At 42.8% G+C, this 26,895-nt stretch overlaps 1 protein-coding gene and 1 pseudogene across 2 annotated transcripts in view; both read left to right on the plus strand.

Moving 5' to 3' along the window:
• Positions 1-26,895, plus strand: part of IQSEC3 (IQ motif and Sec7 domain 3) — a 100,884-nt gene that overhangs the window by 13,584 nt on the left and 60,405 nt on the right. For both annotated transcript variants that reach the window (XM_006923865.1, XM_006923866.1), the window contains one exon: positions 19,029-19,112. In XM_006923865.1, the coding sequence (XP_006923927.1) occupies positions 19,029-19,112 (84 nt within the window). Of the gene's footprint in view, positions 1-19,028; positions 19,113-26,895 lie in introns of those variants that run through there.
• LOC112472489 lies at positions 12,484-12,600 on the plus strand (annotated as a pseudogene).

Below are 26,895 nucleotides of genomic sequence, written 5' to 3' on the forward strand. Positions count from 1 at the left end.
CAGCCAGCGCAGGCCCATTGAGGGGAGTGCAGGGAGAGTAGTCTGAGGTCAAATCAGAGCTGTCAGTGGGATGTAGGGTGAAGGGAGAATGCAGAGGTGCAGCAGCAATCTTGTAAGAGATTCTCAGCTGAGATTTCCAAATCCACCAGGCAGTGTTTGGAAGTGTGTGGGGACATTTTAGTTGTCATCATGGCTGGCAGGGTGAAGGGGAGGTTCTAGGTACTTTCGTGGTAGCATCTTTGCCATAGACATCTTTGCTGCAAACATTTTTGCCCCATAACTAATTGGCCATAAGGTATTTTTGCTGTAAAAGAGATAAAATAACTAGTTGATAGTTTTTGTTGTTTGTGTTGTTGTTGTTGTTGTTGTTGTTTTAATTTTTTTTTTTAGTGTCAGTTTAGTTTCATCTCTCCATTGATGAAGTGGTGGAGAAAATAGTTAAATAGTGTGGTCTTAAAATAGCTAGCATTTCTTTCAGATGACCATTTTTGCCCCACAAGTTAGTTGGTTTCTCATTTTGAAAAACACTACATTAAGAAGAGAAAGAGAGGCTCCAAGGGGCCTCTGTGAGGACACAGAGTTGAACCCACATTTCCCATAGAACAAAGACAAGTGCTTAGGTACAATCCACAAAACAAAATCAGTTATTTGCTCAGTATTGCCATGAATCTGTACACATTTTAAGTATATTAAAATGTTTTGTATTTCACAATAAAGTCTTTTTAATTTTGTTATTCATTTGTAATTTTCCTCTTTTGTTTGTTGTGACTTTATCTTTTTTTTACAGCAGAATTGCCTTATGACCAATTAGTTACATGGCAAAAATGTTTGTGGTGAAAATGCTTGCGGACCAAGATGCTATAGTCAAACAATACCAGACACGAGAAGGGAAAATGTTGCCCTACTGACATTGAGGGGGCAAGGGCTATGTCCTATAGTACACAGGACAGTCCCTACAATGAAGAATTTTCCTACCCTAAATACCATTGATTCTTGTTGAGAAACACTGTAGAGGCCTTGGAGTCTGTTGTAAAGAGTTTGGCTATTACTGAAGAAAAACAGAACAATTGGATGGTTTTGAGCAGAGAATGCTTACAGGGAACTTCAGCTGCTTGGTTGAGTCTGAATTGAGAATAGAGTGAAGGTGGAAGAAAGCTAGAAACATCGAGATCAGGAAGAAGGGTGTTGCAAAGTCCAGGTAAGAGATGGAAGTAGCAGCAAAAGGGGATGAGCAGTCAAAGCAACAGTACCTCCTGGGAGATTAATGTGGGGTGTGAGAGAAAGAAGAAGTGAGAGCGAGTCCAAGAATTTGAGCCAAATTACTGGAAAGATGAGAGGGTAAGTCTGAGGTGAGGGGATGAGGAGTGGATTTTTTAGACTTGTTAAGTTTGAGATGACTGTTAGCCATTCATTCAAATGGAGATATGATCAGTAGGCTTTGGAAGGGACTGGAGTTATAAATCTGGGGTAGCTTTTAAAGCCTTGAAACTAGATGGCAGCATCTAGGAGCGAATAAAGACGGCTGAAGAGGAGCAAGGATGGAGCCTTAGAGCACATCGCTTTCAAGAGATGGGGATGGAAGCTGAGAGGGAACCACCCAGAGGGGCAGGGGAAAAGCTGGAGGACCATTCTGGTGTTCTAACAAAGAGGTGTTTCAGCGAGGAGGGCAGGAACATAAAGTCAAACGCTGAAGCAGGCAGGAGAGGAATAACTGTCCACTGGCTTTAACAACACCGAAGTAATTGGTGACCTTGAAAAGTGTGGCTTTGGTAGAGTAATGGGTATGGGAGCTTCATTAGTATGAGTTTAAGAGAGACGGGAGAAGAGACTTAAGATACAGATCAACCAAATGTAATATGTGGTCTTGATTAGGTCTTGATTCAGACAAAGCAACTGAAAAAGGCACATTTTTAAGGCAATCAGGGAAATTTGAATACAGATGACGTATTAGCTGATATTAGAGAATTATCGTTAATTTAGTTAGATGTAATAATGATACTGATGTATCTTTTTAAAGTTCTTACCTGTTAGAGGTACATTTTGGGTGAAATGATGTTTCTGTGGTATGCTTTAAAATAATCCAGCAAAAAAAATTGGGGGTAGAAGATTGGCAAAATATATGTTTGAAATTTCCCTAATAAAATATTTAAAAGATGAATGAGAGGAATTGTAGAAAGTGAGTATAGAAAACTCTTTGATAAGTTTTGCTACAAAGAGGAGTAAAGAAACGAGGCAATCGTTGGAGAAGGAAGTAGGTTCAAGACTGAAGATTGTTCTTAATTGGGAGAAATAATAGCATAATAATGAGAAGTTGTGGGGGTGAAGACTTCAAATCAGGGAGCTATGTGGCCCAGGATTACAGAAAATGGGGTTCGAAAGGCAGAAGAGGGAGAGCAGTTTAGTATGGAGTGCAACTTGCAATCATTCGATATTCATTTATTCGATCTTTCTTTCAGTATCCATGTACTAATTTCTGCGATTTGCTAGGCATTTATGTACGTTTATTATCTCATTTTATCCACAGTCTTATAGGAAGGTATTATTATCCATTTTTCACAGATGCGGTAACTGTGGTTTAAGGTATCTCACCCAACATCACACAGCTAAAGTAGAATCTTCAAGATTCACGTATGTACAAGCTTTAGCCTCTTATACCTGACAGAGCTATCCCCACCCTAGGAGGGTCTCTTCTGGTATAGGAAGTGCTCCCCCTAGGTAAGTTCTGATCCAGAACATGGATCAATGTTCAGGGACAGAAAGGCTGAAGGAATCATGCCCATGTGACAGTCGTTCATGTTGCTGCAGCTCTGAACTTGGCCCTTGGCCCACTCATTTCTGTAGCGTCATGCAGGACTGGGCTAGAGGACTGGCAGAATGCCATCCGCATGTAGCCACAAGATGGATGATTTGCATGTCCTTGTGGCCCACACAGACTCAATCCTGAGTGTGTATGTGTACACACACACCTGCACATGCAGAATTTTATGTGAAAATATGTATATGTAGATCTGCATATACAAGAGTGAGTGTGTGTGTATTCATGCACATGTGTGCATAGGTTTGGGGAGTTTAAATTGAATGTGAGACTGGTAATACAGTCAGCCCACTGTATCTGTGGGCTCTTCAACTGACTGTGGATCAAAATATTTGCTGAAAAAAATTTACATTGTTGCTGATGTGTAGATGTAGTTAGACCCGTTACATGGTTATGTCTGTACTGAATGTGTAGAGACTTTTTTCCTTGCCATTATTCCCTAAACAATACAGTGTAACAACTATTTACATAGCATTTACATTGCATTAGGTATTATAAGTAATCTAGAGATGATTTAAAGTAAACAGGAGGATGTGTGTAGGTTATATGCAAAAACCGCACCATTTATATAAATGACTTGAGCATTCAAAGATTTTGGTATCTATAGGGTGTCCTGGAACCAATCCCCCAGGATACAAAGAGACAACTGTATATTTAGGACCTATGTGTGTATTTTTTTGAGAGTTCTAGATATGTTCATGAAGCAAAGTGCATATGTTAATGAGTGTGTATGTGTGTGTGCATCAGAGGATGTGTGTGTATGTTTGTGCGTATGAATCTGCATACCCAAGCAGGTGTATAAACGTATGTTGAGTGTTAGTGCGTAGCTGGTTTACCAGTAGCAGCAGGTGTTTCTGTAGATATGTGAGTTGGGTGCGTACACATGAACAGGTGGCTAGGACATCGATTGAAGCTGTGGGACTGAGGATTGGCTGGATGAGGTTTTATGTTTCTGTTTAACTCCAAGAGTCTGCCTGTGCTATGGAGACAAACTCAAGACTCTTCCATTCATAGCCCAGTGGCTGCTTCCCCTGCAGATGCCTGCCATGGGGTTGAGCAGTGTTGTGAGAGTGGGTCCTAGGGGCAGCATACAGCAGTGGAAGGGCATGGGGCTCGAATCTCAGCGGTGAGTTCTCAGAAGGTCGACAGACTTCTCTTAGTCTTAGTTTCCTTATCAGTCAAATGGCATTAATATTAACATTAATTGTTGTTATAATTATAACATATAATATTATTACTATTACCATTATCTACTGGGATTATTCTTAGGGTATTCAGAAGTGTTTCATAATCAGAACCACTACACAAATACAGTCATTATTATTGATTGGGATTTATCTTCACTATTCCTGGAAAAACAAGACATGCCTACGAATGATTATGGGTGGATGAGTTACGCCATGTGGGCGTGCTGCTCTGGTGTTATGAGGTAGACATGGCACAAAGCAACCTCTGAGTCTGGCATGGGCTGGATGGCCTTGATCCGTCCTCCCAAGCTGGCTTTGCCCAGCAGCCAGGCACCCGTCTGCCAGGTAATAAAGAGATCTGTTGTGAGGAAAGCTAGCAAGGTGTAGCCACGCTCCTAGCTTTGTCATTCACACTGAGATGCCCTGCCTGGCGCTGGGCACCCTCCTGGCTCCTTACAAAGGTGGCTGAACTTCAAACAAATAGACTTTGAGCTAGGCAACTGAATGGCTCTGGGGTTGGTGGCAGTACCACCCAGCTGGGCAGGAAGAAGAGAAGGCAGCGTGCAGCTCTGGGACTGAGAGGAAACCTGACAGTTCTAGGGCTAGGCTGGGGTGGTGAGCGTGGAGGAGGAGGAAGAACTTGGGGCCTCTTAGCACACTCAAGTTATAGGCTGAGTTTCCCGGTCTGAGTTAAGCCTCCCCAAGACTGCCAGGTTGATACCAAGGCTGTGTAATAGGAAGCAATTATCTTAGTCTCTCTGAGCCTCCTCATCTGTCAAATAAGGATTAAAATGAAGGAGTGTATGGAAAGGGCTTTGCACACTGCTTCACACACATGATGATGATGGTGTCTCTGTGGTATGTACTTGGCTTTTGTTTCTGTGCATGTGCACATTTCATGTATGCATACATTTAATTCCCTTTTTCTCTCTAGTGTCCTCAGTAATAGAGACTTATTCACACATTGAGTCAACAGATGATATCTACTATATGCCACGAGCCAGGCTATATCCTGTACTGGATGCAGACAGGAATTGGTTATAGTCGTGGCCCTGTCCCAGAAAGCTCACTCTAGTATAGGGAGATGCAACATGTATATAGACATTGACAATGCCACGTGGAAAAAAAATCGATGCTGCAGCCTGCTACTGTCACAAAGAGGCTACTGTGGGAGTCCAGAGGCGAGCGCTTCCAGCCCAGGCAGGGGCAGAGGTTGAGGCCATCAGGAATGGAGGTGGGCTGGGCATAAGCACCAGCTAGGGAAGACTTTGGAGGGGAAATGTTTTTGGCACTGGGCCCTGAAAGATGGGCAGAATCTGGAGATCTGGAGACTGGCACAGCCATGGGTCTCCTGTTAAAGCTTCCATCCACTTTAGTCAATTTCCTAATCATAAAATTCAGATGTAGATAGAAGCTACGCCACCCCCATAACATTGTTTTGAAGCTTCTGAGTTTTCAGTTCCAGGGCTGAGGGTAAGGAACTTCAGGTCTAGGAGCAGCAGAGGTGTACCAAATGGGCCAGGTACAGTTCTCAACACTTTAGATATATTTGCTTATTTAATCCTCACAATCACACTTTGAGGTAGATGCTTTCGGTAGCCTATTTTACAGAGAAGGAAACTAAGGCTCAGGCAGGCCAAGCTGATAACGGGTAAGTGGCAAAACTGGACTTGGAATGCTGGACTTCCTGTACCCTGCCTATATCAGTGCATGGTCCAGACACAGATGTTCTCTGCTCCTGCTACATGCTAAGCATTGTATACTAAGCATGACATGGGTTATCTTGTTTGACCTTCACAACAATTCTATGAGGTCAATTCTTTTATGACCGCCCTTCACAACAATTCTATGAGGTCAATTCTTTTATGACCGCCCCTTCACAGCTGGGGAAACTGAGGATGAAGAAGTTCAGGTAATCTGTCCGAGAGTCCAGACCTATAGCTGCTGGCTTTCTGTAGAATTATGCTATCTTTTATGGTTGGAAAAAGGGCCTCAATGAAATTCCTTCTTCGAGTATTCGTGCCTCACTTGCTGCTCCATGCAGGGGCCCACCTAGGATCAGAGGACCTCAGCACAATACTGATTCCACCCCTTACCAGCTGTTGGACCTTAGAAAAACCAGGTCATATCTCTGTTCCCCATCTGCAAAGGGGAATAACTAGGTATAACTCATAAGGTCCTACAAAGATTAAAAGAAGATGTGTGAGAAAATGCTGTCTAAACTGTGAAGTGCTGTAATGGGAGGAAGAGACAGCTGCATTGCATGCCCACCACTGTGGTAAATGTGATAAGGAATGCACTAGGCAACAAAAGCAAAAACAAACAAGTAGGACTACGTTAAACTTAAAAACTTCTTCACAGCAAAGGAAATTATCAACAAAATGAAAAGGCAACCGATGGAATGGGAGAAAATATTTGCAAATCGTGTATCTAATAAGAGGTTAACATCCAAAATATATAAAGAACTCAGACAACTCATTAGCAAGAAACAACTCGATTAAAAAACAGGCAAGAACTGAATAGACATCTTTCAAAAGACATACAGATGGCCAATAGGTACAGAAAAAGTTGCTCAACATCACTAATCATAGGAAAATGCAAGTCAAAACCACAATGAGTTATCATCTCATACCTATTAGAATAGCTATTATCAAAAAGAAAAGAAATAACGTGTTGGTGAGAATGTGGAGAAAAGAGAACCCTTGTGCACTGTTGGTGGGAATGTAAATTGGGCAGCCACTGTGGAAAATGGTATGAAGTTTCCTCAAAAATTTAAAAAATAGAACGACCAAATGATCTAGCGATCCTACTTCTGGATATCAAAGGAAGTGAAAACAAGATCTCGAAAAGATATCTGCACTCCCATGTTCATTGCACTGTTATTCACAATAGCCAAGACATCATGGAAACAACCTAAGTGTTCGCAGATGAATGCATAAAAAAAATGTGAGATATATATACACTTACATACAATATACACACAAATACAATGGAATATGGTCCAGCCACAAGAAAGAAAGAAATCCTGCCATTTGTGATAACATAGATGTTATTATGCTAAGTGAACTAAGCCAGACAGAGACAAGTACTGCTTGATATCACTTATATGTGGAATCTAAAGGGAAAAAAAGCCAAACTCAGAAATTGAGAGTAGAAAATTGGTTGCCAGGGCCTGAGGGGTGGTGGAATAGAGGTTGGTGAAAGGTTACAGACTTTCAGATATAAGATGGAAAGTCTGAGAATCTAATGTAAAACTTTGATGTCCATAGTTGATAACACTGTTGCATAAGTGAAAGTTTAAAAAGGAATTCACTCTGCTACCAGTTCAGCAGATGTTGAACAAATAATCGGCGGCAGGCTTATGCATGGGATTACAGAGACACACAAGATGTGGAGTTTGCCATTTGGGAAATACAGCAACTAATACAAGAATGGAGTGACTACCATTTATTATATAATATTGTAGGCTGTGGGCTGAACTCCTAAGGTGTATTTTCTCATTTAATTCTTCAACTATCCAGTGAGGTACTACAATCATGCCTATTTGAGAGGTAAGTGAAGTGCTCAGAATGGTTGAGGAACTTTCCCAAAGTCACACAGATATAAACGGCAAGATCATTCCCCTGGGCCTGCCACCTCCATGAAACAAAATCACATTTTCAGAAGGGCATGAGGGTGGTGCATGAGATGGGCTGGGAGGCGGGGGAGTCTGGGCTAAGGAGTTGCAGTTAGGAGGCCATGGCAGTAACAGCCATCCCATGCTGCCTGTACCACGCATCATCTACAAAGAGCTTTCATGCTGGTTACCTCTTACGACAACTCAAAGCAACCGGTTAGGTAATGGATTTCACAGACAAGGAACAAGCTCAGAAGGCTCAAGTGACTATCCCTAAACCACACAGCTAGATGTCTCTCTAGAATTTGAACCCAGGCCTCCTGTTTGGTCTTTTGTACACCACAGCCTTTTCTGTAGCAGTAGAATAATGTGGGGGCCGGGGTAAGGCCTGGGTTCAAGTCCTACCTCAGCCTCTTCCTAGCAGTGTGACTTAGACCTTGTTACTATAATTCTCTACTTATCTGTAAAATGGGGATGGTAATATCCACCTCTTTAGTCTGTTGTTTTATGGTTACTATATGTCAAGTTCCTGGCAGGCAATAAGTGCTCAATAAATAAATGGACAAGCAAGAAGTTATGGAGTGTTCATTGTCTTCTGAGCTCTATGGGGAGACACTGAGTAAGGAGGAATGACGATCTTTTCTGTTAGGGAGAGGGTGCCTTGATGCCTTTCTAAGGAAATGCGACAGGGGGATGGGGTCCACTCTTTGCAGTTTAAATGGAATAGGAAATTTGCAAAATCTGCATATAAGTACATGACACTTCCTTTCTCTCAGCGCCAGTTTTCTTATCTGTAAAATGGGAATAATGGCAACAATAGTGCCCACCTCACAGGGCTAATGAGTGTGGAAGTGCTATATTAATTCAATCAATGTCAGAGGCAGAGATGTGGTCTCTCCCCGAAGCAGCTTAGAGTCCAGTGAGGGGACAGACAGTCCAACAACCATAATCTGCTATGATAAACCACTTCAAACTTAGTGTCTTATAACCACACTGAATCTTACGCAACAATAGCATCTGTTTGCTCAGAAATCTGCTTGTGAGGGACAGCTCCTTTCTGCCCACATGGCGTCAGTTGGAGAGGCTTGACTAAGGCTAGAAGATTCAATTTCAAGATGATCATCAAAGGGCTGGTGAGCTGGTGGTGGTTGTTGATTCCTTCCCATATGGTTCTCTCCATGGACTCCTCCCAGCATGGTGGCTGGTTTCCCCCTATTACCATGAAAACAAAGTAGTTATTGTGCGAAGGGCAAGCAGACCACTTCCTTGGAAGTTGAGGGAGGAGGGTGTTTCAAGAAGGAGGGTTTAGCCAACGAATACTGCAGAAAAGTCACTTAGGAACTGAGAATTCCCACTGGATTGGGCAACCAGATCCTTGGTGAGAGTTCCTCTTTGGAGGTCTAGAGGAAAAACGTCATTCCAGCAAGTTGGCAAGAGATCAAGCAGACCACTCTTCCTGGAAGACTGGCTGTAGAAGGAAAGGGAGAGGAGTCGTAGGAGAAGAAATGTTTTCAGGATGAGAGATTTGAGCATGTTTATATGCTGAAGAGAAAAGGCCTATGAAAATGACAGCATCGAAGACTGGACTAGGGTGGAGCAGAGGACAAAGAGCTGTAGAGACTGGATGGTACTTGAAGAGGAGGGGACCTCTTTTCCCTGAGATCAAAGGGACATAGGAAAGGGTGGCAGAAATAGGACATATTAATAATAGCTGACACCTATTAAGTACTTACTATATGCCAAGTTCTATTAAATGCTTTACATGTTTTAACTCATTTCATCCTCAAAACAACTTTAAAAAAGTTCTGTTATTAATCCCATTTTACAGATGAGGAATCCAAGGCAAAGTTTGTACAGAGGAGTTAGGTAGGATTACTCATGAAGTCTTTCTCCAGGCAGTAAGAAAGGGAGAGGCAGGAAGGGCCATTGCAAGGAGAGCGGCAAGCAGTTCCTCTCCAAGAAGAGTTATGAATGGATGGGATCATACGAGCTTCAGTAGTTGCAGTAGTAGGGCTTTGGGTTAGAAGAATGCTTTCCCAGCTGTTTTCCAAAACAAGAAAAAAATCCCCCCATATTAAACCTAATGGGCATTCCTCATATGTAAAAGAGCCCAAATCAGAGCTGCAGTTGATTGAGGTGTAAGGTCCGATGCTCTGCTTTCTTTACTTTCCTCTGATCTCAGCGTAACCCCTGAGGCAGCTGATGGGGTGCTGAGCCTCCTTAGAACACAAGAGAGAAACAAGGTTACTGCAAGACCAAGCTCATTTTCTTAAATTGAACCTCTGAAGAGTTTGCAACGTGTTTTCAGGGAAAAGAAGAGGCAGGCAACTCTAGAACTCTGTAACCTTCTATTCCTTGGCTGGGGGGGGCATGGACTAGATGATCTTTAAAACTCTCTCAAAGAAAAGTGAGCAGAGAATGAAAGAGAAGCAAACCTGGCCAATGGGAGGTCCACACAGAGATCTGAGACTTTGTCAGGACTGGACAATGAATGGTGAAGCTGGTTGTCCTTCCCTGACCTGGATACCACCAGGGCAGTATTTTCTATAGCCTTTTGCTCCTGACTGCCGGAACATCTGTAACCACTTGTCTTATTAAGAGCTTTCCAGAACTTTCTGTAGAAGACCATGCAGTGGCAGATTCAATGAGCAAGGGAAATCTACTCCCATAGCTCCCAAGCCTGGAGGAGGGGCTGGGGGACTATGGACAAGGAAGTCAAGATGGCATCCTGGGAGGTCTCTGCTTGCAACAGAGCTGTGGTTGCTGAGTTCCTTGGTGGCAAAGACTAATAATATTAATAATACTCATTATAAGATTTTGCATCTGTGCAGGGTTTATCATGTTTCTCCCAAAGCAGTTTCACATTCAAAGTCTTACTGAATCCCCACAACTCAGTGAGTAAATCAGGCAGGAATAAGAGCTTCGTTTACCATGACTGACCCTCCTAAGGGCCAGCAGTAGTGGAGTGGGGGCTGGGTCTCCATCTGCTGCTCAGCACTGTTACTACTGCACTTCCCAGGGACTCTCAGCCCCTAGGCCCAGGTCCAAAATTTTCCCCATTCAAACATCCCCACCCCTGATTTTCTCATTGTCCTAGTTTCTGGCCCCCTGGACTCCTTTGGCTCAGTCATGAGCCATCTGGTCTCTGAAAATACAATCTAGCAGTTGAAAGGAAGGGAAAATACAGTGGTTTTTCCCTGCTGCTTGGTGTGGGGGTTAATAATTAGGTGATCTAGGGGTAATGGGAGGAGGGAAGTTAGAAAAGAAATTAAAGCCTCTTGATGAAATACCAAGAAGTGAAAAGAGAAAGATTTGGATCTTTTAAAAGTATTAAGGTACATTTACGTATAATAAGGTTCACCCATTTTAAGTGTATGGTTTAAGTTTTAACAAATGTCTACAGTTGTGTAACCACGATCTCAATCATGCTATAGAAAGTTTCCATGACCCTAAATGATCCCTTGTTCCCTTTTGTAGTTTAACCTCTCCCCTCCCTTATGGCTGATTTGCTTTCTGTCACTATAGTTTTGCCTTTGCTAGAATGTCACATAAATGGAATCATACAGTGTGAAGACTTTTGTGTCTAGCTTCCCTCACTTAGTATAACGCTTTTGAAATTCATCCATGTTGGTGCATGAATGAGCAAGCTCATTCCTTTTTATTACTGAATAGTATTCCATTTAGATTATTTTGCTTAGGATGTCTTCAGATCTCATCCACATGGTGACATATTGCAGGATTTCTTTCTTTTTAAAGGGTAAATAACACTTCATTGCATGCGTATACATTTTTTTATTCATTTGTCCATCAATAAACATTTAAATTGTTTATGAATCTTGGCTATTGTAAACAGTGCAGCAATGATATTGGGGTACTAATATCTCTTCGAGATCCCAATTGCAATTCTTTTGGATAAAAAGCTAGAAGTGGGATTTCTGGATCACATGATAGTTCTATTTTTAATTTTTGGGAAACGTCCATACTGTTTTCCATAGCACCATTTTGCATTCTCATCAACAGAGTACAAGGGTTCCAATTTCTCCACATCCTTATCAACACTTGGTTGTCTTTTTTTTTTTTTTTTCTTTTCTAATAGCAATCCTAACAGATGTGAGGTGATATCTCATTATGGTTTTGATTTGCATTGCCTTGATGAGTATGACTTTGAGTATCTTTTCGTATACCTCTTGACCCTTTGTATGTCTTTTTTGGAGAAATGTTTGTTCAAGTCTTTTAGTTCATTTTTAATTGAGTTAGTTTTTTTGCTATCGAGTTATAAGAGTTCCTTATATATTTTAGAAATTAACCTCTCTCATCTGACATACAGTTTGCAAATATTTCCTCCCATTTCATCAGTTGCCTTTCATTTTGTTGATTGTTCCCTTTGCTGTGCAGGAGCTTTTTAGTTTAATGTAGTCTCACTTGTCTATTTTTGCTTATGCTGCCTGTGCTTTTGGTGTCATATCCATGAAACCATTGCCAAGACCAATGTTATGAAAATTTCCTTCTATGTTTTCTTCTAGGAGTTTGATAGTTTCAGGTCTTATGTTTAAGTCTTTAATCCATTTTGAGTTGATTTTACATTTGGTAAGATATGGGCCCAAATTCATTCTTTTGCATGTGAATGTCCAGTTTTCCAAACACCATTTGTTGAAAATACTCTTTTCTCCATTGTGCATTCTGGGCACCCTTGTCAGACTCAATCGACCGTATATGTGTTGAGTTGCTGTTTTTTTACAGCAAATGTGAACATTTGCTGCTATGAATAGTTTTGTGTCAATATGCTTTTATTTATCTTGGGTAAATACCTAGGAATGCAATTGCAGGGGCATATGGTAAGTGTATGTTTAACTTTATAAGAAACTGCCTGTCTATGCTACCCTGAACAAGCCCGATCCCATCTGATCTCAGAAGCTAAGCAGGGTCGGGCCTGGTTAGTATTTGGTTGAGAGACCACCTAGGAAGACCAGGTGTTGTAGGCGTAAAAAATAAAAAAAAATAAGGGATTGTAAACTCACAAGGTCCTTGCAATTTGTGAGGTCAACCAAGGGTTGCCTCGCCTAAAAAAAAAAAAAAAAGAAAAAAGAAAAGAGAAAAAGAAACTACCAGATTGCTTTCCAAAGTATTGCACCATTTTACATTCCCACTGGAAGTGTATGAGAGTGATAAGTGCTCCACACCCTTTTCAACACTTAGTATTGTTAGACTTTTTAATTTTAGTCATTCTACTGGATATGTAGTGATATCTTGTGATTTTAATTTGCATTTCCCTAGTGACTAATAATGTCATTAGTATATTTTCTTTGGTGAAGTATCTGTTCAAGTCTTTTGTACATTCTTCTATAAAGTTCTTGTCTTTTTATTAGTGAGTTTTAAGAGTTATTTATTTTTCTTAATAGTATCTGTCAAAGAGAAAATTTTTTAAATTTTTGATGAAGTCTAATTTATATATTTTTTTCTTTTTGTGGTTTGTGCTTTTTGTGTCCTATCTAGGAAATCTCTGCATATTCTAAAATCACAGATTTTCTTTGAGAATTTTTATAGTTTTATCTGTTATTCTTGATCTATTATCTATTTTGTATTAATTTTTATATATTGTGCAAGACATGGAGTAAAGTCCTTATTTTGCATATGGATATATAATTGTTTCAGCACCATCTATTAAAAAGGTTATCATTTTTCATTGAATTATCTTGGTACTTTCATCAAGAATCAATACAAGTTTGATTCTATTTCTAGCCCCTCTATTTCATTCAATCAATCTGTATGCTTATCTTTATGCCACACCAAACTGTCTTAATTTTGGTAGCTTTAAGTCTTGAAAGCACATATTGTTAAGACCTATTATTGTTCTCATTTTTCAAAGTTGTTTTGGATATTTAACTCTCTCCTGACCCCTGCCCATCCCCGGGACTAGGAGTGAATTCTGAGGAAATAAGGGTATCTTTTCCCCCTATTCATCATGTTTAGATAAAGAAGACTGCCTGTAGAAGGTGAGAAAATTAAGAGAAAGTGAAAAAAAGGAACCTAGTCTTCAGGCTCTCCCAGCACTAGTGATGGTGGTGCCAGGATGAGTGGGGATGGGGAGGTGACTGGAAATTATTTTATAATTTCTCCCTCTTCCTGGAATTCAAGACAGCTCCTTCAGAGGAGTTCCCTGGCTGCTTCTTTCCAAAGACTAAGGGTTAAATCTGCTGTCTTCAGCTTGTTGAAGGGGAGGGAGGTTTCTTCCTTCAAAGTTGCCCCACTGGGATCTTGGGTTTTCCTCCTTGATTTTCCTGCTAGGAGTCCCTTTCTCCATCCCTCTGCCAGCTTCACCTACTGCAGGATTGCACATATCATCAGTCCCTCTAAATCACTCAACTATTTTTATGGTCTTGCAGTGGTATCCTGAGTCTCAAACTAAATATAGATGTGGGAAGTTATAGGTGCACAGCCTCCCATAATTTCAAGTTCCTGGCCCTGGCTGAAGCTTTAATTAGTTCTTTGCAGCACTTGATGTTTTCTTCTCCTTCCAGCCAGCCAGCTGGCCTCTTGGGTCTCTGTTCTTCCTCTGGCAGCACCACCACTCTCTTCTTGGCTTCCTAGTTAAGAAACAGAGTCCTTTTCTGCCTGAGCCCTAGGTTCCTCTTCCTTCAGGTCCACGCTGCCTTCTTTGAAGACCCTTAACCCCTATCTTGCTTGAGTGATGCCTGAAATTCCCTGAGCCAGCTGCTCCTCACTCTGCTCCTCTCATTCCCTGTCCCTCCTCCCAACATGACCAGGGATAAGCAACACATCAAAATCCTCATTCTAGGTCCAGACTGCCCCATTTAGGTTTTATTACATCCACCCACAATCCAGCTTCTCCATCAAAACTCATCAGTTTGGAGCACTTGGGATCACTAAAGCCAGGAAGGACTGAATTCTGCCTAAAATCTTAGGCCCTGGAATTAAGAATCCAAGAAATAAGCTTTTGGCCTTATATCAAAAACTTCCCTTCTTTGGAATTTCAAAAGCCAATAACTGGGTCATTTTCCTTTTTCAGAGGGGCCCTTTGTATTGTGAATATCCTTGGGTCCTTTCCAGCTCCAGAACTCCTAGAGATACAGCCTTAGGTGTGAACCACACAGACTACAATATGAATCATGTCTCCAGAACTGTGCCACATGGTAGCTCTGAGAAAACCCTTTCCAAGCTCACTTCAGGGTGAAGTGGGGGCTGTATGATTTCAAAACCTGACTGAGTTTTAGGCTCTCCTACTAACCAGCTGTGTGACCTTGGGCAAGTCACTTACTTCCTCTGAGTCTTGGTTTTCTTATTTTTTTTTAAAAAAAGGGGGAGAATGATAAAACATACTATAAGAGTTGTCATAAGAAATGAGGCCTATGTCAAATGCATGATGTTTCATCAGCGGTCCACAAACTCACTGTGCCTCAGGTTCCTTACCTGGAGAGTGATGAGAAAATTTTGTTGGATGTTTTGTGAGAATTAACAAGTTAATGTGGAAAGGGCTTAGAACAGTATTGCCACATAGTAAACACTATAAAGTGCTAAAATACAATTATTAGTATTTTGCTGTCCAAATATTATTATCTATCATCTGTCTGTCTAATTCTCTATCATATAGGAATCTACAAAACTGTAGCCTTTATTTGTATTTTACTAGTTTTTCCACTAATATCCTCTTACCGTTCCAGGATCCCACCCAGGGTATCAGGTGAAAATTGTCATGTCTCCTTAGTTTTCTCTGGTCTGTGATAGTTTCTCTTTTTCATTTTCATGACCTTGACAGTTTTGAGAAGTACTGGTCAGATATCTTGTTGAATGTCCTCAATTTGGGTTGGTCTGATGTTTTTCTCACAGTTAGACTGGGGTTATAGGTTGGGGGAAGAATACCACGGAAGAGAAGTGCCCTTCTCATCACATCTCCAATTTTATTTTTAATGGGAACAAATTCTTTGGGTGCCTTTGTTTGGATTCTCTTTTGGGGAGAAAGGAAAGGAAGTCAGGGAGGCCGAAAGCAACGTTCAGCCAACTTAAGCTAAGACCTGCCCACGTCAGGGGACTTAGACCGTGACCTTGAGCAGGGGAGGCGGCCAGGCTGATCAAAAGCAGACAAAGGAGGACTTATATTTCATTATGAACTAAACCCCAAGATAACACAAGCAAGGAGGTTCTAACGGAGAGCTGCTGGCCTAGGTCGAGGAGGCCCATGAGGCAGGAGGTGGATAGAGGAGAAACTGGAGAAGGGCTGGAGGCAAACTTGCCCTCTCAGCTGGATTGTCCTGAGGGACCCCATCAGCATGAACCCAAAAAGAGTGCAACTCCAATAGCATCACCATCCCAAGCCTGAGGTATAGAAGGCCTTATGGACAGCCAGGCTTATGTTGCCTATTGCATGGGCCAACACAGCTGAATCTGCAGACTTGGGAAAACCACCTGGAGCCTGCCTCAGTGCCTGGAGAAGCAGCTCCCAGCCCTAGAAGGATGCCTCTGGGAAACAGAGGCAGGATCAAAACAGAGGCCCCAGGCACCGCCATGCCAACCCATGACTGTGTTCAGGTGCACTCTCCTTCCTGAAATGTGTGTACAGCACGTGATGAACAAGCTGTGCCTCTTTGCCTCAGTTCTCAGGGGCTTTTGTCAGAGTTCTGAACTCATGCTGGGACACAGGTGCACCTGGTGGTAGGAACTGGGGGTAGGTTCTCTGCTTTGTCTGCATACCTGGGTCTGCCTGCCCCTCCATTGCTTAGGCTCTGAGCCCTACTGCCCTACCTACACCTTTCTTCTTCTTTACTCCACATGCCAAGCAGCCCTTGGAGCCACTCGACACCAAGGTCTAGACAGTTCTCTAAAGGCTCTGATTTGCCCCAGAAACCTGGGGCTGGGGTGGGGACGGTGGGGGCGACTGGAAGACTGACTTGGGACTTTGGTCAGGAAATGAGTCTAGACAAAGCACTTCCTTCAGCTTTCTCATCTGTAAAATGAGGAGTCAGATTCAATTATTTGCTTTATTGCTCTTTTAAAAAGCTGTATTCATTGCACTAAATATTAACCTATAATCTATAATCACTAATCTATTAAATTAATAAAAATCCGAGATGAAAATTGCCTGTGATCCATCCTGAAATGACATTAATATTTGTGTTGGCTCCTGACACTTCCTTGTCCTTTTCCAGGTTCATATTCAATTTTAATGTATTTACGGTAATATCATAAGTAAAAATTTGTATTTAACATTTTCAGTTAACATTACACCAAACGTGTTTTTTCTTCTCCTTTTCTTACTTATGCCTTCTTTTTCCCACTCTTGTCTTGCTGAGGTGCCCCATGTTAACAGCTTAGTTATGTACACACTCATATATGAATATATCACAATATACAGAATTTGCATTTAGGGGAGAGTGGCCATTGTTTATTTTACAAAATTATATACATTTCTCTGCAACTTGCTTTTCTCCTTTAGCCACATGTTGTAGAATCCAATCAGGTCAAGAGATATAGTGCATAATTCCACAGTGTGAATAAAACTATCACAATCAACTCATCCATTCCCTGACTGATTGGGATTCAGGTTATTTCCAGTTGTTTTGTTTCCCTCAACTGAAAACAAAACTGCCACAACATTTTGTACAAATATCTTTACGAACAGCTGCTAGCATTTCTAGGGTATAAAATTCCAGAGGTAGGATTGCTGGGTCAGAAGATTTGTGTTCTTTTTTATCTCCAAAAACAGCTGTAAAGATTCACATCTACACAGGTAATGCATGAAGGCGCTTAACTCCCCACATCTTCCCCAGCACTTGTAGTTAGTAGTCTTTCTAATGTTTGCCAGTCTGATAGATGGGAAAGGGCACCTCAGTATTGCTTTAATTTCCATTTTCCTGTTTACTATAGAGTGGAGCATCTTTCCATATATTTATCTGCTTTTTGGATTTCCTCCTCTATCAACTGGAATTTGTATGCTTTGGACATTTTTTTTTCTACTGAGTTTGCCTTTGCACTATGAATTTGGGGAATTCAATATAGGATATTAACGTGCCCTCTGTCATATGTGCTGCAAATATATTTTCCCATTCTATCATTTGTCTTTTGACTTAATAAGATATCTTTTCCCATACTAGATGTTTTTCTTTTATGGAGTCAGATATGTTTGTCTTTTTCATACTGGCTTTTCAATTTCCTGTTTTGTTTTAAGTCTCCCCAACACATAGGCTCTATTCCTAAGTTACTTTCTGCATTTTCCTCCATTTTATTTTTTCTCCTTTAATCATGCAATATCTCTGGAATTTATTTTTGTCAATTTAAGGTAGGCCCCTATGTTATTCCTCCATGAGGATAGGCAAACTCAGCACCTTCCAGTAAAGACAGGGTTTGGACAAAGAGTTCTGAAGCTAAAGAAGTTTAAAAATCCCTTTCATGTAATCTTTGGGGGGCTCTTCCAGGTCTGACATTCTCTGATTCCAAAATACCCAGTACAGTGACTGCTTGCTGAGGGAGAGAAGGCAATGGACAGCATTACTTTATGCAAAAGTAGTTTCAATATTAAATTTCAAGTTGGCTCAGAGTGAATATTAGAATCGCAGCATTTTAGAGGTGGAAGGGACCTTGGAAATTATCTAGTCTAATTGCTCTCAATTCTAGCTTCCTTTAGAACTGCTCTGGGTGCCCCGGAGCCAGGCCAGACCAAGTGAGTCAGTCCCTGAGGGTTAGGGCCCAGATAGGGATAGTTTTTAAAAATCTGGTGATTCTAATAAGCAACTAGGGTTGAGAACCACTTCTCTAGTTCAGCTTCTTGATTTCACCAGGAAATAAGTTGAGACCAAGAAAAGGTGAGCTAGGTATCACACAGCTGGCTGGCTGGCACTAGAACCCAAGATCTCTGCTTCCTGGTTTGGCTTTTTCATCTGCATCAAACAAATCTGTCAAGCACCACACCTTGCATTTTCAGCTGGCAACACTGTACGAGTCTCTGCATGAGTGCTTTGTATTTTTGCATATGATCAGCTTTAAAATGTTTACTGCATACAATTCTGTGCATCACAGATGACTAGACCTAGTTTTGCCTTGCCAGAGTGTAGAGGGGAACAGGGTTATAAAGAACTATGATAATGATAAAGGATAGAAGGAATGAACAGTATATACATGTAGAGGAGCCTACTGAGGAGGTCGGGGTGCAGAAATCAGAAGAGTTCTGTTGATGGGAGATTGGGGGGGCAGTATGCAGGAGGCGGTGTTTGAATTGGGCCTCATAGATGACTGGAAAGGCCTGAGTGACAGAGAATCGATGCTATACTTCCTTCTCTGGAGCAGTGTTGGAGACTGCGGTGACACAGAGTCAAGGTTTAAGGGTAGAAATGCCTTGGTGTCAGAGAGCCAAGCCTGTCTTGGCAGCACCCTGACCTTCTCCTTTCTGCTCTGCCCTCAGGAATGAGACCGTGCTGCACCAGTTCTGCTGCCCAGCTGCTGACACCGAGCAGAAGCCCGCCTGCTCCGACCTGGCCTCCCACAGGTGGGAAGTAATTGGTGGATGGTCTTCCCTCTTCCCCACTCCCCACCATCCCACCCCTCAGAACAAAGCACATAAGCCTTCGCCATTTGGGCTCTTCCTCTTATGTCTTGTGTTTTTGTTTGTTTGTTTTTACCTCCTTTCTCATACTTCCATTTCTCTTTCCTTCCTCTGGACCCCGGATGAGCGATTCCCAACTTTTGAGGTCATTATGCCTTCTTATTCAAATCCTAAATCTATGCTCCTCCCCTCTAAAAGGCCTATATAAAATTCATTTTTAAACATCAAGGGAAATAAATGTGATTACATATACATGTCCCATGATAGATTGTCTGGCACTCAGCAGTTGCTCAACCAATGACAGGACCCATCCTTTCTTTTATATCAAACATTTACATTTTTCTTTCTAATTTTCTCCTTCCATAAAGGAGCCAAGATGACTGACTTTAATTTTAGGGATGTTTCAACATTCTTTGAGTTAGCTGACAAACTGGGAAGGAAGAGGAGTATTGCAAAGTCAGTGTTTGGTGTCACTGTCCCTAGGCTTTCTTCTTCATCTTATTTTGAGTTATTCATATACCCTCTTTCTTCCTTTCTCTTTTCCTTATAGTCTCTCTCCATCATGCTTTCATCTTTCTCCTTCTATATTCATTTGTCTCTTTGCGTTTCTGTTCCTCCATTTATCCTCATCCTCGCCCACATGAATTTTCACTCTCTCTCTTCTTGATCTGTGTATGCTGTCAGTCTCTGTCCCTTATTATACTTTATTTTTTTCTCTTTTCCACCAAGTTTTCTGTCTCACAGTTCTGCATATTTCTCTTTACTTGTTTTTTTTACTATGCTTAGAGTCAAGATAGTTCTATTCTGGACTAAAATTTGCCCCATCTAGTTTCCTGTTGTCGGAATGAATTTGGGCAAATTACTTAACTCCCCTAGTCCTCAGTTTCCCTATCTGTATAATGAAGGGGTCGGTTCCTCTAGAAAATAACATTTACATATAATTTCACTTAGCCTCCGAACTGCTTGGGGAAATAAGACCAGGTTTTATAATCCCTGTCTTACGTGAGAAGAGAGTAAGGTTCAGAGCAGTCAAGGGACTTGCCCACAGTCACACAGCCAGTGAGTGCCAATGCCCAGATGCACACTTAGGGCATTTGACTCCCACTACTTGCACCTTTTAAGTTTAAGATTTAATGATCTTTCCCTTTCTTCCTTGGAAAATAACTAGATAGTAATCAGAGATGGTAGCTATTAAGCTTAAGGATAGAAAACCACCCACTGAAAGGAATTACTGCTTTTTTTCCCTTAAAGGGAAGTCAAAGGGAGTCAGGGATGAGGCAGGACTCTGAGGAGGGAACTAAGGGAATTAAACCACAATAACACCTCCAGATCCTTTGATCCAGGACTACAAGAGGCATGGTTGTTCCCTGTAGCTGACCAAGTTGGAAGCTAAAAGGCCAAGCTCTGTGTGATGCCCTGGGTGGTCTCTGTGCCAAGTTCTGTGCCAGGACATAATGACAAGTGCTGCCACTTAGATCCTTAAGGAGCTGCCCATCTAATGGGGCACTGCGATGCCTCCAAATTGAAAATGGCTTTCCTGGAAACTGGAAGGAAGGAGAGAAATGGGAAAATGAGACAGTGGGCGAGAAGGGAGAGAGGACAGAGAGTAGAGTGGCACAAGGGTGGTCTAGGGGAAAAGAGGTAGGGGACCCTGGCCTCATCTGTGAGCTGTCACTGTTCAGACATGTGGCTGTCTTTTTCCTAAAAATGTCCTCCCTGGCAGGGAAGGGTAAGCAAGAAAAGCTGTCTAGTCTGCTTCCTGTCCCATCAATCCAACTCAACCCAGTAAATATTTAATTGCTGCCACCCAAGCACCAGGTATTGGTGAGAATGGGTCACATCATGTCATCAGAAAGCTCAGTCCTGGGATGCCCACCAACAGAAATGCTCCTTTGGGTTTTCCTCCATCTTTCCTCTCTCTCATGCTCATCCCTCCCACTCTTCCATGTGCCAACACTCCTCTGACTGCCTGGCTGCTGGTGGGAAGGGGTAGGAGGGAGGCAGGTGTATGTATGTGGGGGCGGGGAGGGGTGCTGCTGCTTCATGAAGGCCAGGTTCCAAAAGAATAGAGTTCTTTTCCAAGATTTAGAATGGGATGGTAGGAAACCTATTATCTCAGTTTCCCCTTGGGGAGAAGGTGCCAAGGTTTGGTCAGAGGTGTTCAGGGGAGGGAGGATGGGAGGTGGGAGGTTTTCTTGAACATTGGTTCATGGAAGGACCTGTAAGTACTGCCTACTGGGTGAGGCAGAGACTTGCTCCCAAGTTGGTCCAGATGTTGTCTGTCTGTCTCTGTTCCCAGTTATTCCAAATTGTCCTGTCTGTCTGGTTTGTAGCTTCCTAGAGTGTGTTTCTGTCTGTCTATCTGTTGGTCCGTTTGTCTGTCTCTCTGATGACAGTTTCTTGGCTACTCTGGGAGAAGGCCATTTAGATGTTTTCTGACAAATAGTGCATGTGTCAGTCGGTCTGTCTATTCCTGGTTTCTTGGGGGAATTCCATCCTGAGATAAGTTTTCTCCCATCAGACTCCCAGCATCTATGCTCCCAACCCTGTCAGTAACCCCTCACAGCCCTTAGTCCCTTCCCTTTAGCCAGATGTCTCGCCTCCAGAGAGTGTAGCCCAAATTTCCCCGCAAATTTCTCTACAAGAATATAGTGGTCAAAGACCAGGCTGAGGGCCAGCAGTAGGTAGGTGAGTCACAGAGCCCTCTAAGGCAAGCCAGATTCCCCCACACTGGTCAGTCTGGTTTCCTTCCAGCTCAGTCAGGCTCCAGCCAAATCAACCTTCTCTGAGGGTTTCTAGGAATAAGTTAATTAGTCTCTACAGGAGACCCCAGTAAGGAATCCAAACCAATCCATCAGGTCTCAGGATCCATCACTGGGGCCTTCGGTGCGTGATCTCAGAGCTAGCCATAGAGGCCTACTCACCTTCTTCCTATGCACCCTGGCTGAAGCCAATGGTGACCAAGATCAACAAGTTTGAAAGATCTATCCCTACCCTGCCCGACCCCAAGCTGTGAGGCTGAACAAGAATCCCTTTCCTTGAGCCACTGGACTCATCCCTTGAGGGTTGCAGCGGCAGCTGATCTGTATAAACTGATTGCCCACAGCCCTGCAGATCAGATGGATAGAGAGGAGCTGCTGCTGCAGCCTGAGACAAACCCTCAGTCCAGGGAAGAGCCCTGGGTGCCCAGGGAAGCCCCAGCCTTGTTAGCATGTGCTAGGACAGCCTTCCCCAGCCACCTGCAGAGCAGCCTTTTGGGTGATGGGGTCAGGAGAAATCTATCTTGAGACTAGGAGCCTGCCAGGGAGCAATGCTCCCAGAAGTGGGAAGACCCAAAATTGAACAAGTCTGAAAGCTGCGTGTCTGTGAGAGGAGAGGCGGAGTCATGGGCACCAGGGCCTGGGGTTCAGTGGAACAGTTATGGGGCTGGCCTAGAGTTGTCCTAGGCTTCATTGTGCCTAGGTTCACACATCCCTAGGCAAACAACCTATGCTTACTAGGGTAACAGGCCCACAGGGGAGAACTGGGGTTACTAGGCCCAGAGCCAACCGGGGGGCAGCAAGTGTGTCAGGCTCTTTCATCCCCCTTCCCCACCTCCTCCCCACTGTTAGCTAATGGCAAGGCTTTATTCTGGGGAATTGAATAGGCTAGTAATTGCATCCTATTTTCGATCCCTCGGGCTCCCCTCTCTCTCAGGCTCTCAGTGACATTCCAAACAATGACCCTGGAGCTGCCCAGCTGCCTCCCAGCATCTAGCAGAATGGCAGCCCATTTGTCTCCATGGGTGGCAATGGAACAAGATGAGGAAGATTGACTTTTATTAGGGTAATGACAGGAGGCTTGGGGGGCAGTCAGAAAGGGGAGTCACTAGGGAGGAAACTGAAATAATCTCCAGCCCCCTGGGATGCAAGAGAGGTTAGGATATGGGGATGCGGGGTACTCTGGGCCCCAGGAGACTAAACTGACTCACCCCCAATATTTGGTCCTTCCTCCTCGAACCCCATGCCCTACTCCACGATGGAAGAGATGCTAATATTTATTGAACACAATATTTATTGAACATGTCAGGGATGTTGCACTAAACACTCTCAACATTTTATCTCACTTACTTCTGTGAGATAGCTGCTACTCCCATTTACAGATAAGGAATCTGGGATGGAAGTTCAGTATCTGATGGAGGGAGCACTGCTAATCAGTTCTGGAGCTGGAAGGTGAGCCCAAGTCTAACTCCAAAACGCAACCTCTTTCCACAGAGCTGCTGCTAGGATTTTTTTTTTTTTTTTTTTTAATAGCACAGGAGAAATCTTTTGAGACGTTTCATTTAATCTTAAATAACATTTATTTTCTCTGATTATAAGTTATACTTGCTAGTTGTTGGAAAAGTGGAAAATACAAGAATATGATGAAGAAAATAAAAACTGAATCCAGTCATATAGAATTAACCATTGTTAATGTATTAGTGTGCAATCTTCTGGGGTTTTATTTTTCTATGAACTGGGTTTTACATTTCCTCCCATTAAAAAAAAAAATAGCCTGCATTTCTCACTGCGTGCTTTGAGAGAGCACTGCATTAACCAGAACCTCCCTGTGCCCCCACCCCTCTAGTGGCACGTGGCTCTCTGTCACCTGCTAACTAGAGTGCAGAGTGTGTGCGCAATGGCTGCGGGCTCTGCTGGAGGCTGCATGCCTTGATACCTTGAGGAAGGGACACCCTTGAAGAAAAGCAGTCAGGGGGAGCCCTTCTTTAGCATTGTCCCTGCATCCCTCCCGCCTTTTCTCTCTCCCCATCCAGTCTGAGGCATGATCAATGGACCAGCCAGTGTTTACTCAGCGATTATGGAGCAATTAAATTCTCAGTCGATACAGTTTAGTCTTCAAACTGCTGGGTTTGGGAGCTTTGGCATCAGTGCCTACTCCATTTGTCACGTCTGAGGCTCAGAGGCTGCTGGGAAACATGCCCCACCACTGGTAGACCAAGAAGGGGTCATTCTGGGGCCACAGAACTGCACCCAAGGACAGAAAAACTTTGTCTTCCCTCACAGGCCCGGGGTGAGGGTGGAGGGCAAGCCCATCCAACCTGACCAACTCCCCAGGCTCTGGGGTCTCTACATCTTCACACGAGGAAGGCAGTGGGCAGCAGGTGAGGCCAAGGGGAAGACTGTCTGTTGTCCTTCAGAGTCCAGCGGTTGGTTCCCAGAAGCCTTTGCAAGGGTTGGGATCATGCGACTTGACCCAGGGCTGGAAAAATTCCCATACTGCTCTGCCCTGGAGTGCAGCATCCTGCCTGCTGTCTTGGTCCAGGTGGGACTCATGTGGACTGATGACTCTGGTGTGGAGCAGAGCAAACCTGCATTGAAGTACAGAGCAGCAGGGGTAGGGGAGGGGCTGCTTCTTCTTATTTGGGCTTTTTGAGCAGGTTTGCTCATTGGTGTTCTGAGGATCTCCGTATAGTTATAGCAGAGTCCACCTTGGCTTGGCTCCGCAACTGAAGGTGACCACGACAAGATGGCAGAAAAATTTGGTCCTGGAGCTAGTGAAATCTGTCCCTTGATGAATCGTGTGATCTGTTGTTTTACCTCTCAGTGCTTTTTGCCCCACTTGTTTCTTCCCTGCCAGACTCAGTAAGCACAAAAACAAAGTAGATGTCAAAATACTGTGATACCTTGGCCGTGGTAGCCCCCACTAATTCCAGAAAGTGTTACAAAAGCTTTGTCTTGTCATAAGGTGTGACTTTCTGTTCAGAGGACTTTCCTCAGCTGGGATTCATGTTTGGAGTCAAGTATGTGTCCAGGCCAATTTCCTTGTGTACTTTTCCCTCCCAGGTCTTGAGCTGTCCTCTAAGACTGGTCTCTTCATGAGACCTAGGTTGTCACCAGAGGATACTTAGGAAAGTCATCTGTCCATGAAACTGTGCTGGGGCGTGCACAGTATGAGTGAGGCCGGGCTGGGGCCCACCTTCGAAGAGCTGCTAATTAAGACAAACAACTTCCTGTCAGCATTTAGAGATGATCAGAGAATTCCTCCTCATTCAGTATTCCTATTTTGTGTCCTCACCCACGAGAGAAGGAAAGAGAATGAATACTAGCTGTCATGTATTGAGCACTTGCTATGTGCTACACAAGTAATATCTTATTTAATTCTCATTAAAAGCTTATAAAATGTTATTCCCATGTTACAAACAAAGAAACTAAGGATCAGAAATGATGATATACCATATACCTGGTAAATAGCAGAGTGAGGGTTTGAACCAAGTAGGTGTTTTCAAGTATGAGAAATAAGTTTGGCCGGGGGCAGGTATAGCCAGCTCCCACTTCCCCAGCCACAGAAAGCAGGCTACTTAGGGTCAGCTCTTCTCAGAACCAGGTACCAGGTTTGTAGTCCAAGGACTGAGAAGGCTGGGCCTTTCTTTCCTGTCCCTTCACCCTGCTGCACGTGAGGCTGTTTGTGGACTCCAGGCAAATTAGGTAAACATATCAGGGAAACAAAGCCAAGGAGAGAGACAACCTAGAGAATATTCTTAAGGGTAAAAAAAAAAAAAAAGCCCCAGGCCTTATTATTTTAAGAAATAAACATAACTATACTTCCAGAACAAAATGAAACATACCACAAGGGATGTCTGGCTATCTCTGTTCAGTTGGTGTTCGTTAATGTAGAGTTTTGTCCAATTTTCTGAGAAACAAATTCTTAGTCATTTACCAAAAACTTCTTGTTTGAGTCTTTTGGATATTGTTTTTTTTTTTTTTCCAAGTCACCTCTTTTTGTAGGCCTAGTGATTTCTCTAACCTCACTACCTTTTGTACTTTGTTGTTTTGTTTTCTTTTTTCCTCTGAAAGGGCATCTTTACTTATTTATTTATCTTTTAACCAATAATATGACCATAAAAATAATTTATAATTCCAATATGTGTGTCTGATGTATGACAAAAAGGGTTTTAAATGTTTTACAAAATTGAAAATAAATAAATAAGTAAAGGAAATAATCTAAAGCAAGAGTAATTTAATTAGATCAGGCATTCTTAAAGACTTTACTGCCTTTGAGAGGCTTTGGAATATCTTTGAAAAGGAAATTTTTAGAGATTTCGTTTGTGACAATTAAAAAACAAAACAGGAAAGACAGCTGTCTCTGAAGGAAGACTGGCATGTGTTGCTGTCTCCAGCAGGGAGAAATGCCAGCAGGAGCCAAGAGAAACGAACTGTTGATTTAGAACCACAGGATATCATGGCTGGAAGCAAGCCAAGGCATGCACGGGCCATTTATTGAACAGACAGGAGACTGAGGACCAGAGGAGGGTACCTTGCCCAAGGTCTCCTAACTGGTGAAGTGCAGAACAAGGTAGAAGTCAGGCTTCCTAATGAAGCTGGTGCTTTGCACCACCTGATTTAGACAAGGCACTCCCCTTCTCCACATCTCAATGTCCTCGGCCATAACATGGGAGAAGAACTGTCTAATCTCCAAGGCCTTCCTAGCAGTGATTCTATAAGAAGCCACTCTGCCTTGGCCAGGGTTGAGACATACAAGTGGAGAGACCAGGAGCATTCACAAAGCAAAACAAATGGACAGTAGACCCGAGAGATGAATTGGGAAGACAACACTTGAACTAGTATGAACATATGTAAGAAAACAGATGTGTTGGGTAGGCCAGAGAATGTGTTTTTTCCTTTCTCTGTTTTACTTATTGTTAAAACACAAAGGAAGTTTTGAAAAAGAGAAAACTCTCACCTCACTC

Source organism: Pteropus alecto, unplaced genomic scaffold (assembly GCF_000325575.1).
Source record: "Pteropus alecto unplaced genomic scaffold, ASM32557v1 scaffold76, whole genome shotgun sequence".
Classification (NCBI taxonomy): domain Eukaryota; kingdom Metazoa; phylum Chordata; class Mammalia; order Chiroptera; family Pteropodidae; genus Pteropus; species Pteropus alecto.